The 13,952-nt window shown below is 45.2% G+C and overlaps 2 protein-coding genes across 2 annotated transcripts; one reads left to right on the top strand and one right to left on the bottom strand.

Annotated features, from left to right (window-relative positions):
• Positions 1-91: 91 nt before the first annotated feature.
• AGABI2DRAFT_195118 (hypothetical protein) lies at positions 92-2,171 on the bottom strand. Its single transcript, XM_006455671.1, has 8 exons — positions 1,990-2,171; positions 1,900-1,939; positions 1,619-1,841; positions 1,446-1,559; positions 1,288-1,391; positions 921-1,236; positions 700-871; positions 92-644 (listed from the first exon to the last, which is right to left on the bottom strand). The coding sequence occupies exons 1-8, from the start codon at positions 2,084-2,086 to the stop codon at positions 247-249; spliced, it is 1,464 nt and encodes a 487-aa protein (XP_006455734.1). The 5' UTR covers positions 2,087-2,171; the 3' UTR covers positions 92-246.
• Positions 2,172-3,392: 1,221 nt separating this feature from the next.
• Positions 3,393-6,561, top strand: AGABI2DRAFT_210268 (hypothetical protein). Its single transcript, XM_006455672.1, has 15 exons — positions 3,393-3,485; positions 3,676-3,735; positions 3,788-4,132; positions 4,184-4,223; positions 4,275-4,293; positions 4,343-4,400; positions 4,452-4,568; positions 4,626-4,649; positions 4,702-4,831; positions 4,897-4,992; positions 5,046-5,259; positions 5,315-5,348; positions 5,495-5,612; positions 6,087-6,315; positions 6,378-6,561. Exons 1-15 carry the CDS (start codon positions 3,406-3,408, stop codon positions 6,497-6,499), a joined length of 1,686 nt encoding a protein of 561 aa, XP_006455735.1. The 5' UTR covers positions 3,393-3,405; the 3' UTR covers positions 6,500-6,561.
• Positions 6,562-13,952: the final 7,391 nt, after the last annotated feature.

The raw sequence follows: 13,952 nt of genomic DNA on the forward strand, positions 1-13,952 counted from the left end.
ATTCAACGAGTTATATGGCTAGACCAGTTCACTACAACTTGTGTCCATGATAATCGATACTCGTTGCCTACTAGCTCTCGAGAACCTGAGTTGGAAGATGCATTCACATATATTCAGTTCGTAATACAAAGTACAACTTTCATCTTTGATTGTTCAGTGACATATCAAACACATGGAACACCAAGAAACAATGAAATGACTATACAAAAATAAGCAAAAGCAAATAACACCTTCTCCTTATTCCACCTATGAAGCTGCCGCTGCCTCTCCATCATTAGTCTTGACCTTCTTTGCAGTACTTTCACTAGCTAAAACTGGAGGAGCATTGACACCTCTCACACCAGCATCATGTGAACCATCGGGTTCAACTGCTCTTTTCCTCTTCTCTCCAGCTTGTGCTTGATCTTCTTTTCCTTCCTTAGTTGTAGCGTTATCCTTAGGGGTGCCGTTTTGTCGATCACCTCCCGAACGACCACCCCTACCACCACGACCGCCCCTACCGCCCCCTCGTCCGCCGCGTCCACCCCGACCACCCCGACCACCTCTACTTCCTCTGGTTGAAAAGGATGTCCCATTTGCAGCACTCAACGCAGCTTTTGCGGCAACTTGTGCACGCTCAATTTGGAAAGCTTTTTCATCTTCCTCTGTCGAAGGGAGAACTCGTAAAGTACAGGAATGCGGTAATAAAAGGAGACGAACCGGATGGTATTGTCCAAGTGACGGGCTTCTTGTTGATAGTTTTGATTGTTTCCTTTACGACAGAAATTTCTTCCTCTGACAAAGCTTTTTGGAAGCCAACAAGGCCAGAATCATCGCCGCGCGAGTACTTGATGTAAGGAGCACGATTATCGAATTTGCTTTTCAGTGGTTCCTATGTTTCATTGAGCAATCTACATTCACTTAAGGTCGAAGAAGCCTACCTTGATTTCTGACCAAGACACATCCCCACCACAGCCATCGAATTTCAGAGTAGCGCCCTTCACGAATGGCACATCTTCAGCTTTGACGAAACCGTTACCCTCACTGTCCTTATTAATGAGAAGATTCGTGCCCATGAAGTCAAGGAAGACCTCCTTTGGCGAGTCGTCGGATTTTTTCTTGTCATCAGAACCCTGGCCTTTAGTCATTTCGACGAAAGCATTGAAACCGCGGGGGCGGGTCATCAGTTCGCGCCTATTTTTGGCGGCCTTGCCAGTGAGTCCTTTCTCTTTTATTTTCATTTCACAATATTCCTCCCTGAAATGGACATTGGTGAGATAATGAATGAGATTGGTCCTCAGGGCGTACTTGCTCATAGTAAGGAGTTCCTTTCCTTCCCAGGTAGGTTTTGGATCAGCTTTCAAGAAAGCATCGACGCTAGTAGAGTCAGCGAACTCCACAAATACGGAGCCCTGATGAAATACAACACATTGGTTGACTGATAGGTAGAACAGAGGGAAGCTCACCTTGAATTGTTTCTTTTCATCCCTTCTCATCCGTACAGCGTTAGTCCTGCCGTACTTATCGAAGAAGTCCTCCATACGCGTTTGGAGAGTTGGCTCTTCTTCCCCGAAGCCTTTCTATTCAATGCGAATCAGATCTGCATTGGCTTTACTTCCGCGTGAAAAGGAACACGTACTGCATAGATGCTCCGCTCGAACTGATTTTTGGGCTCTTCAACTTCGGTTGTTCGTCGGATGTTCGTCTTAGATTCGTCAACTTCTAGAAAAGTACTGTCTTGAAGGGCTTGCAGCAGCCAATCAATCCCCTCGGATTGGAATTCCCGCATGCGTTTGAACGAAGCAACAGTTTTAATAGGGACCCAGTGTTCTGGTGTTTTTGAGTGCAGCGTCCACATAAACCTAATGATAAAATGCTTGAATATTGATCCCAAAAAAATAACGTTCAATCAGCGCGCACTTGTCGAATGGCAAATTCGCATCGGCGAAATAGAATTCAACTTGAATCTGAATGTCAAACGTACACTTTAATTGGATCAGAGAATCCTACCTTGGCGCATGGCCCTCAATTTTTTATCGCTGTCGTCTCCAGTTGCACCGTTTTCCGCAGGCGATGCAGTAGGGTTCTCGGTGGCTACGTCTGCCATGTCCTGTTGTTGGAAAGAAGGAGAATAATTAATAGATAAGGAGAGGAACGGAGGGAAGTTGGAGTTGGTGAAGCGGACAAGGCTGTGACAAGAAATAAATCAACAGATTGTGATGAACGGATAAGTCAGTGGGTTAGGGTTACAGAACAGACAAGCGCGACATTTGAAACGCATATATCACGTCCTCTTGGGCCTGACTACTCTATCCAGTTGCTTAGTACCGGCCAAACGTCTGTTAAAAAAGCTGGACCAGGCATGGCAGATGGGAAACTTGCTACTTTGTGCTTGATATCTTCTGGAATCTCAACAAACTGTACTTCTTTTTGGTGGATGAGGATCTATGTTACGGTGTACCGAGGCCTCTAGAATTCATCCAAGATTTCGCTACTTACTGGTCTGACAATCCTCCGCGTTGCATCTTACACGAATTCTGGTGGATCTCCGACGGCACCACTCGAAATCACATCATGACTTTAATAAACTCCCTCCTGATTATGCATGTTTTGAGGCAGAACTGCTCGCTCTCAACGACCCTAGTCCTATCCACTATACTCAGTCATCTTTCTCCAGTATCCAGCTCTATTTGCAGAAGCGTCGGTATCACTGAGTGGCGTAAATTGAAGAATTCCAGACGACTGCAACAACCGCATGGTGTCGCCTGGTGGGTATGCCAACAGACCCACTTGACGTAAATGCCAAAATGATCCTACGCTGATGGACTCACTATAGGCTATTGGGCGCGCGTGAAGGCCGTCCATTATCTCTAAACCATTCACTGCTGACAGGGAGGATACAATCATTTTCATCCCTCGTTTCTCATTCCTTCTTCACTCGTTTGGCGCTGAAGCTTCGAAAGGATTTCAGTTCAATCGTCGGTGGATCCATCGCGCTGCTGGTTCAGCATATCTGTACAAGAATATCGAACAGTCAACCCAGGCCTTGACAGGCTAAACCTCGACTTCGGTGCCACCGCCCAAAGTCACCAGGTGCGATTAAATGCTGATCACATCTATCAATGCAGCCATCCAGAAATATCTATCCCCCTATGTGGCTTCGCTGACCATATAATTCTTAGAACATCGTCTGTGGCGCAAGTACTTCCTGCCCTCTGCGCCTCACCGTCTTCTAATCAGTCGACCGCGTGTTCAGCTTTGGCTCCTCACATTCCTTTAAATTGCTCCAGTACACCTGGCTTCACGGTCCTCATTCGCCCCCAATGAGATCCGTTCCGTTCTTTATCTCTTTTCTGACAATTCTGGGGCTCACAGAGGCTGGCCTTTTGCCCCACCTCTTTCTGAAGCAAGCTCAATCGCGTGGATATGCGGATTTCCTACCAAGACGATCAAATTCAACCTTACAGCCTCGCCGCAGCGATCCCAAATATGTTTTCATGCACCACGTATGTTTAAGATGATACCTCTCTTTGCAACTCGCTCTCATAACTTCTTGTAGATTGTTGGAAGTACGTCGTCGTCGTTTATCTATGTCCGAATCTGAACGACGTCATCTTTCCTTCCTTATCAGACACGTGAGTTCCGATTCGCAACCCTAGAAGGTTCCATCCAACATTATTTGAATCACCTTCAAAGATATGACTACACCATCGATGATTGGAAGAGCGATATTCAAGAGATAGGTTCGGGAGGGGTGTAAGTCTTGTCGGGAAACTTGCGAATTGTGTTTTAACATTTTTATTACAAGCGACGCTATCGCGCTCAACTTTGGTTCTGATTATTGGGAGAATGAACAGCTCCATAACGCTTATGATGCTGGTTCTGGCTCTGGTGTCAAGCTTTTCTTATCCTTCGACTTCAGTGTGTTTCCATGCGACGTAAACTCTGTTGTCAACCTTGTCAATCAATTTGCCCAACATGAAAGCCAGTTTAAAGTTGACGGGCGCCCGCTCATATCTTCCTTTTTGGGTGCTTGCCTAGGCAGTCAGGGCTGGCAGGAGATTAAGGATAGAACAGGCGGATACTTAATGCCTTTCATTGAAGGAATAGAAGGTCAATTCGGCAATTGGAACTGCTTGGACTCTTGGTACTGGTGAGCGCGCTGAACTTTTTTTAGACAACACTTTTAATAACGAGGAAACAGCTGGGGTTGTGCCTGGCCTCAAGGCGATGTGAATAAAACTGTAAGTCAAGTAATTTTAGGATGCCTTGTTACCATTGATCACGAGTCTCAGACCGCGGACGATCGTTACTGTAAGTGTTGACCCGGAGTGTGGGATTAATTTTATCAATATCTGTTTAGATATTTCGCAGATGGGTTCATCAACCAAATATGCGGCTACGATCAGTCCTTGGATATTGTACGTACCCACCCTCAGGGCTCGCTATCGCAGATACTCACCTGATATCAGTACCCATTATGACTACAAGAACTTCTATCAACGTGGGGATGACTGGCTTATCGTAAGCCGTTGGGAGCAACTCATTGAAATGAGAGATCAGCTTCCCATGGTTGAGATGGTTACTTGGTGAGCAAATGGTCCCGCTCTGAATTTATTTCTAGAAATTCATCTTACCCGGCACAGGAATGATTTCGGAGAATCCAGTTAGTAAGTTGTGTGCCTTTTGAATGCACTCTCGCTCAATGTTCATGAATTTCAGTTTTGGGCATGTCAAAGGAGTGCAGCCTTCGGGAACGACATGGGCAGACGGTTATTCACACCTTCCCTTTTTTGAGCTTTCCAAGTATTATATTACGGCATTTAAAACAGGTCATTATCCTGCCATCAATGTATGTTTCTATTTTTCTACCGGAGGTAAACCTACTTTGGAAGAGGGCTCATGATAATTATATAGCAGGACGTCATCTATTTCTGGGCTCGCCCTCATCCTGCAGAAGCAGCAGCGTCCGTCGATGCGCTCGCCAGGCCTCAAGGTTACAACTTTGCCGAAGTTCGTATACGATTCTTTTTGAATCTGCATTAAATGTCTCATTGCCAAGTCAGGACTCTCTCTGGGCCCTTGCATTCGCCACCCAGTCAGGCCAAGTCACATTGACTTGCGGGACTTCGACACAACAATTTACGGTTAATCCTGGCATCAATAAGCTTAAATTACCGTTATCCCCTGGACAAATAACTGTTTCGATGAGTAGAGATGGGAAAAGGATAATCAACAAATCACCGTCTGATTTTACTTATAATGCATCTCCGGATCTATGTACGTGTCGTGTTTCTGGGAGGGAGGTCGAAGCTGATATGGAATCATACGACAGACAATTACAATGTCTACGTCGGAAGTGCAAGTAAGTTTTTCATTTTTACCATGAACGTGTCCAACTCTAAACGCTTTTATCAGAGGCGGGACCTGGACAATCGGTCCCGGAGACCATGTCAACAGGAAGCGCGACGCACCTTTCGTCTACGTACTCGACAAGTGCAACGCAGACTCCAAGTTCGATGATAACAAGCGCAGGCCAGGATTCAACCACTCCTACTCTCTCAAGGACTACAAGCTCCTATGTTTCGATCTCGACTCAGGCACCTACACCTACCGGAGGGTCCTGGCAGTATGTCGGTTGTGTAGCAGAAGGGACGACTGGCCCCCGCCGGGCACTCTCCGGCGCATCCTATTCGAAGTCTGATATGACACCCGAGAAATGCCAGACTCTTTGCGCTGGGTATACGTTCGCTGGGGTGGAATATGGGTATGTACTTCGAACCTCATACGCTTTCCATATATCTAACCGTGGTACCTAGGCAAGAATGTATGTCCTGAGTTTAGTTAGTTTATTCACTGATATATCTGGGATTGACAGGCTACTGTGGCAACACACTTACGAACAATGGTGCAAGTGGGAATGTCATCTCCCCGAACGAGTGTTCCTTGCCCTGCATGGGTGACCCGTCGAAGAGCTGTGGCGGCGTTTGGACATTAAATGTCTACACTACTCTCTCAAATATCCCGTCAAATACCCATCCAAGCACTCACAACGTAAGCGACCCTTCTTTTGCTTCGTTTTCCTGGCTCTTAATGAAATATAAAAGGGTTGGGAGAGCCTTGGGTGTTATATTGATTCAACGGATAGGTTGTTGAAGGGATTCTTCACAATTAAACCAGGTATGACAGCGGCGACGTGTGTAGCTGAATGTTCGGACCATGGATTTATCTATGCCGCGACTGAGTATGGCGTTGAGTGTCATTGCGGCAACCAGATCGAATCTTATGGTTCTGGGGTTAGTGTGGATGGAAGTCAGTGCAATATGGCTTGCGACGGTAAAATATCCTTCACCTTCGGCTTGTCGGATGTTGTTTTGCTGATAGATATTGATGTAAAGGTGACCCATCTACGAAATGTGGTGGAAGTTGGCGCGCCAATGTTTATAGAATCTCAGCTAAAAGCTCCAGGAGTTTGGTGTCCCAAAAACATCATGTCTCGCGGAAGAAAAAGCATCATTAAATGCACTTAACACCGCTCATACCTATTTTTCCTCTACCTATCGCGGGATTAGTTCGACTTTTCATTCTCTCCCTTCAAAATCTTTTGTTGTAAATTCATAGTTTCCTTGTTCAAAACATACAGGCAGCGCCTTGTGTAACCGTCCAATCTATATGTGTTTAGTGATCCATGGGTGTCGGGACCTTACTGAGATCTGAGAGATACAATGGTGAGAAGAGTGTCGCTCTTTGTTCTCACATAAGTTTCTATCAGCAATTACTTGACTATATCATTCATGTTTTTCGGTCTTCCTTTGTCCTCACTCACCCAAATCGGCTATGTAAATTGCAAACTCTGTTAGAACAAACATTAATCATACTACAATGCTGTGAAGTCTGTTGAACAAAAAGTAATGAAAATAGTTGATTGTCATCTCAATATCTGTGACTAGGCGAGAAACCCTATTGCTTATCATCACCTACAAAGCACTTCTTTTCACATTGAAACCAATGACACTCGCAGAAAAGGAATGAGGGATAAAAGACCGCATCGGAGCTTATCACCACCGGTGGGCATAGATCCTTGGAGTCCAGTCCACGCGAAAGCATCGAGCTGTACGATAAAATCTGCAGTGTGACTTCTCTCATTAGCTCAATTTTGAACATTTGAACATTCATGCATGCATACACAAGGACAAGGATTGATGAAACATACCAGGCTCTGAGACGTCGGGTAGATAACATTCATCCCTATGCCCTTCAGGAAAGATTGAGATCTTTCAGACAAATGTCATCAGCACGTCGCATCCTCCAAACCTGACGATTTGACTGACGACGGGCAACTTTTCGGGTCCATCCGTGATCATGATAAAGCAACTCGTTCTCACCAAAGGACACCCTCTGAGGTTGGTATGACAGCCAGCGCCAACGACCGAAATTAGATCCATTTAGAAATGCACCTTTACTTTCCCCTGTATCTGTTATCGAGACCCGAAAGGAAAATCGTGCCGACCACCCGAGCAAAGACTAATTGCTTTGAGAAAGCTGATTTATCTAGGCTGAGAGCTCTGCATCAATGACCTTTGGTGTCCTATAGCAACTTGCACCCATTGGCGCGATGGAGAAAATAAGAGAACAGCCTCTCATTCGTATACTGATACTGTCGATCCCGATAGACCAAAGTTTTTCCCAATTTGAGCGTTTGAATCTGTTATCATGACGTGGCCAGATAACGTAACGGACAAGTGGACAACATCCTGTACCAGAGGTCCGATCCCATCGCAACGTGGTTATGTCCGTGGTGATTATTCTGACTGCACCTCGTGTGTGGCTGAAACATTCTTGCAAACTGGTTTTTTAGCTTCCGGTAACGGCAATTATTGAGATATAGGGAATCTATTAGCCGACAGCAGTTATACATACAAAATTGTTCGAATTTGAATGATTCCACTGTCATGGAAGTAGGACGACATGTGAATCAGCTCGCTCCTGTTCCTTTTGCGTATTCAACAAATTCATCAAAAGTCGACGGCCAGGCGGCTAACATCATCACTCGGTATAAGGCTTATTAGGCATTTGCAAATGATGCTTACATTCCTGGTCGTGATTGCTAAACCGTGAGTCGATAGTACGGACGAATTCGCGAAACTTGGTAAACAGATGGCATTGAATATACGGTCGAGTTGAAGATGTTCACTTTGTTCACCCACCATTTGCCACGTATCCCGGCTGATACCTTTTAACCCTTTCGCAGTGAGGAAATCAAACCAAAGTTGTGTTTGTGTTTGCGTCCAACCCTGCTCTACACCATCCATCTCGACATCGTTATCCAAATCCATCGAAGAAGTTATTAGATGGGACAAAGCGCCGCCCTGTAGGCCATGAGGAAGCAGAAGGCTCCAGAGCCCCTGAGCTGTTTCGAGAGCTTCCGGACGGTCATCCGTGAAATTATCAATCAAATTGCCAGCGTCGACTCACCTAAACTTCGCTGTCCTTCACTGCGAGCGAACTCAAAGGAGTGGTTGTAAACGTTCTTAAAGTATTCCGGATCTCGTGCAAGCCTGGAACGTAGCTCGGACATAACAGCTTTCATGGAGGCAATATTGTCACACCTAAATCATATTGGAAGATCGTAGGTTCAGCGTCCTGATGAAGCGGCGGCAGAAGAGATGCATACCGTAGCGCTTTCCAGCCATCGATCCATCCTTGCTTCGTCCAGGTCCCCATCCGCGGTGATTTTAGTTCGTATGCGATAGCCAGCATAACTACATCCTCTGGATCCACCCCCAAATCTTCGCAGAGCTTGATCGTGCCATCAACAGTAATCTCGTCACCATCGGGATCTTTAAAGAGAAAGTAGACATTGTCAAATGAGCGTCGGAGGTTTGTTTCCACTCTCGATCGAAGATCAGACCTTTGTAATGATTGAAAAGGGTTGTCAGTGAACTTGTAGATGCAGGACGATTGTTGGACGTTTGTCTGCTCGATGGCGAGGAGTCGTTATTTTCATGATAGTAAGCGTCCATGGCGGCATCGAGACGCTTGTACTTCTCCAAGTACTTTTTTGCCTCTCTGGTCCTTTAACCCGAGTATTGAAGATCAACAGGGAGACCGTCAGCACAGGCATCGTGGTACTCACGTTGAACCCGTGATGGCGACAAAATTTGCCATATTTTCATCGTTCTTGCCTGGCATGATAATTGAAAGCAGAAAACTCTTTTTCTGAAGTTGGCAGTCGAGGAATGGAGAATCGCCATATCAGGGTAGAAAGCAGTACACGTGAATCGCTAGCTCTAAATATATTCAGGTGTTGCTCACAGGTCCTGTGTCGGCCCATGCAACAATGAAAACACCAGACAAAAAGGCGACGAAGAACGCAGTCAATAAAGCTGGATGATGAAAAATGAAATTCAGACCGAGAAACGCGGCGCGGTCTTTGTTCATGACAAACGCCGATGCCGGCTCTTCGTCAGCAATCTGACTTTAAACCCTCGGCTGTCCCCGGCAACCGTGACGTTGAGCAACTTCGCAGAAACGCATTGTTTCACTTATTCGCTCCTTACGACCTCCTGGTTTTTGAGCTGCGTGCAAAAAGATGCCAATGTAAGGCTATGCCGCTCTTGTGTCTTGTGAATGTCATCTATAATCTCTTGGCAGCACTGCTACATCTTTTTCCCGCAGATCTCAATCTCTTTGCGCCACACGAGCACGGACTGATCGCTTTATGTTATCAAAATGGATGAGTTGACTGTGATATGGACGTTTGTTCAGAAAGCTAGTACAAGACAACTGAGATGCAGTCTCGATACTCAACTTTTTTTTCGAATCTTCCGAATCTTCACATGACGCACCGAAAAATCGGACTCGTATTGTTCCCATGACGGAACCAGGGTGAGCTCCGAAATGACCCTTTCGTGGCGAAAATTAAACAATACAGTTTCTCGTTCCTTGCACCTGCGGTGAAGGACGTTACGTTGGTGCGGGAGAATGTCAGCACTCAGAGTATGGTTCTCTCGGAAATAACATTGACCGCCGGACTGCCAGATTGCCGCCTAAAACGGCTAACATATTTCGCTATTTTTATCGCCCGAAAGCGAAGGCGGATGTGCAAAATCTTTTAATTTCTTTTTGGTCATGGCTAGTAGCTGTCGCGCTTGGTGTTAGTAACAGCAGCTCCTACCTGCTCTTTCTTCCAAAGAGTGGGCTATCGCCTTCCTACAACAGGGAAATTTGGCTCGTGCGTCTTATGGAGTAAGAAACGCCATGGCTTTCCCGACTTCGGTGCCTTTTCGCTCTCAAACTCCATGGGCCGCGGAATTCAGATACTGTATGTACTCACGGCTCCCGCGAGATCACTGTGTGTATTGTCTGACATTCTCCAAGTTTGTGATAAATGTATTGGCAGACCAAGTTCAGGGCATTATGATCGGCATATAATTTTTGTGCTACTTGGGGGGTCAAACAGCCTTACTTTTCCCATCTTTCTCATCTACAATTCCCACCCTCCCTGCCTATTGATATTGACGTGTATTGGATTAGGTTTCGCAAAAATCATAGGCTATCTTGTCAGGTTTGATTAATTTTTCTTGAGTTGAATCAACATTACTGACATTCTCGGAAATAGGTTTAAACGCACAAGTGTTTCGCCTCAGGTTGTATACGTGTACTTACTTGTGCCAGGTACCCGAGTGCTTCAGGTTTCGTGACATATCGGCAGAAGAATTCAGATCGGATAATACAAAATACTCGTTCATTTGTTCAGAAGAACTGGGGTTACTAACCTTACCTGTCATGTTGTCGTAAAGGCATCAGCTGCAACAAAGGAAGGGAATATCTTTATTGTCGGAAGGGTAGGCTATCGTAAGGGCTTCGTCTTCGATTTTATCCGGTGTCCTTTCCATCGTGATGATTTGCTCAGTCTTTTTCTCATTGTCACCGTTAGCCGACGAGAACAAACCGACAAATATGGTTCCAATTTGTGTGGCGTGTAGTCAAATTATTGCTAAGTAGTACATAAACAATTATGCTTGCTCTTCTAATGAATCTGGGGTTGTAGAATATTCTATTGCCGCTCGGGAGTCTTCGGTCATATCAACCTTTGTTATAACCTCCGAATCTTCGGCCCCACCACCCAACCTGTGGATCTATTGACGAAGTTATTCTCCGTTGGAAAAGGCCTTGCGGTTCTGCATTGCTAAAACCGTGTTGTCTCTCATCAACGAAGATAAATGAGCACTTAGCTTGACTAATTGCCGACCATGCGCATTCGTTTTCCATTTCCTCTATTCCCCCTTTGCAACGGAAACTGAGTACACTGACTCTTGAGGTCAATTCAAAAAGACAATCTCAACAGTGAACACGGTATAATATGAACGGTACCCAGATATACTTGGCATATGGTGTCGGAATCGTTTAATTCCATTGTAGATATTAAAGCTCCACACTCTCTCGCTTTGAGGGGAATCCGGATGGGTTTCAAATCTGACGGAGGGTAAGGCAAATAGGCAGCGGATCAGAGAGTTTCTGATTGAATATACTCGAAGGTTATCTTATCTGACTCGAGCGGAGACTCTGCTCCGTCAGTACGGGGTTACTGTATGCTGCAACAGGGCCTCAGCAGGGAGTCGTATATGTCGAGGAAGAAAAAGCTGGTACCGAGTAAGAAAGTTTGTACCTGATACACGATGACTCGGAAATCCTAGTACACAAATGAACTAAAATAAATGACTAGGCAAGCTAGGGACACTACCTAGTAGACTCGTATGCGGTTTAGGGTGCAGTGGATCCCAACTTCAAGAACTTGACCGAGCGAAGATGCGTTTACTCCTATGGTTAGACGACGAACTTAAGCTCGAAAATTGACAGTCAGTGAGAGAGTATCGTGAAGGCGCTCGCGCTTCTCGGTCAACTAGGTATTGATAGTGATAGTGACAGATGTCCAGACGATACATCCACTGAGTATACATGAATCTTTCGGCTGTAAAGTGCAAAGCCGCGGTGTTTAAACCAATCACGTACCAGATACGTCTGTTAATTTGGGTCCAGCCTCAAGTAACAAGCGTTGCATGTAGCCCCACCGGCGGGTCGAGCCGTATTTTGCAAATGATTTACCGAACTTCAACAGAGTCGAGTAAGTGGGGCGGGTATTCTCATCAATAATGAAGGATCGACTTAGGGATTTCACGAGTACCTGAAACAATAGTTCCATGAACGACAGGACCCACAAAATCAGATTATCACCGTTCATTCTCTCAGAATTCCATTTTGTATTGGGGAAATCATTGCATCAACTCATTTACTGCCAGTCATTGACAGGTATTGAATTGCAAATGTCAGCTTACAAACAGATAATTCATAGAAAGGTGTTTTTCGATAACTTGGATTTTAATATGAATGAGTATTGATTGAAACTCATGGTAACCTCGAGTTAAAATGATAGTGATATGCGCTGATGAAATTAATGAAACACCATCAGAGTGCTTTCGCACGTATCAATACTGTTTACCGAATTCATCTCGAAAAACTGATGGTTGTGGTTAGCTCCATCACCAGCACCAAAAACGAGTTGGCCGCTGATGAGCCTGATGTTCGAGCACAGAAATACAGTCTGAAAATCACTATCATGTCACGTCACATATATTCTGGTACTAGACTCTATTTATACGAACAGGTTGAAAGATACCCCCCAGCTGTATCTAGAACGGCGGACGAGAATCGATAGCGATCCTTCTCTTCTTTCCATCTTGTGGGGGACGAGAACACGGGATTGATCACCATACACCTTCTTTCGCAAGAACTCTGGAAGCTGTCCATCATGAGAAGGGTAGTGAGAATCAACGTCAATTTTTTTAAATTAGCTACCTATGTGGTTTTGTGTCCGCCCTAGCTTATGCTGTTGTATATGATTGATATTCTGAATTCTGACAGATATCTATGGGCAAGATATTAATTTTGATGATAACCAAACAACGACAAGAGGTAACTTACGCGATAACGTACTACTTCACGCCATTCATTTACGGTTTCGTGAGGACACGACACCATTACTAAAACAACACCTTCCGTTTCGTAAGCCGCTTAAGGAAGGACAAGTATTTTTGAATGCCTCTCCGAAGTCGGAACTACACGAGCTCAAGGGTACGAAGAATTGCCAGATTGATTGTGTATAACCTTACCTGATGAAGTTGTGGAGTCCAGTTCATCATGCCAGGTTCAGAGATCAAGGGCTTGTCAGTTTACGCTGAGCACGTAGTAGGTGATCTCTTTGCCAAGAAAAATATCAACACTCATAGCGCTCATCAGTGAGAAAACCTATTTTTATCCATGTCTGAATTAGGGGTCCGAGGCACATGTACAAGAAGAGTCACAATCATCAACTCATCATCGGTATTCCGTGCATCCACTGAAGACCTTTTTGAGCTTACGAAGTACCACGAAGCGTCTTAAGCAGCTAAGCTATCGTACACTGGCATGCGGTTCTATTACTTCGATTACTGAGCCGCGTTGCAGGTTCCGCACCGTCTTCAGCAATAGAGGGATTCGAACGGACAGAGGATCGAGAGGAAGAACTCCGCTCGATCGAGATAATTTTCTCTGATCCCAGTGAACCCGAATTGAAACAGGCGGAGCAACCTGCCTGAACAGCACATACGTTTTTTTATTGTTCATGCATACGATCATAGAAAAAATAACAAAAGATATGTATAGATCGGCTCTTTGTTCTCCGAAGCGAACTGAAGTTTCTTGGCAGATTTCTGATTCACGCCACCAAAATTATTCACCGGTGTCGGTAGAGATTCCCATATCCACTATCCCCATTAGAATGGTGATCCAATTCAGTCGCAGGCCGCATGATCAAATGATGACGAAATAAAGATCCTGAATGTATTCAGGCTGTGGTCCGTTTCCCTTCAGGTTTCCGTGCATCTACTTGGGAACGCAGGGTCTTGTAGTACTTCTTTTGCGTTCTCAGGCGG

This window comes from Agaricus bisporus (genome assembly GCF_000300575.1).
Source record: "Agaricus bisporus var. bisporus H97 unplaced genomic scaffold AGABI2scaffold_11, whole genome shotgun sequence".
NCBI classification, from domain to species: domain Eukaryota; kingdom Fungi; phylum Basidiomycota; class Agaricomycetes; order Agaricales; family Agaricaceae; genus Agaricus; species Agaricus bisporus.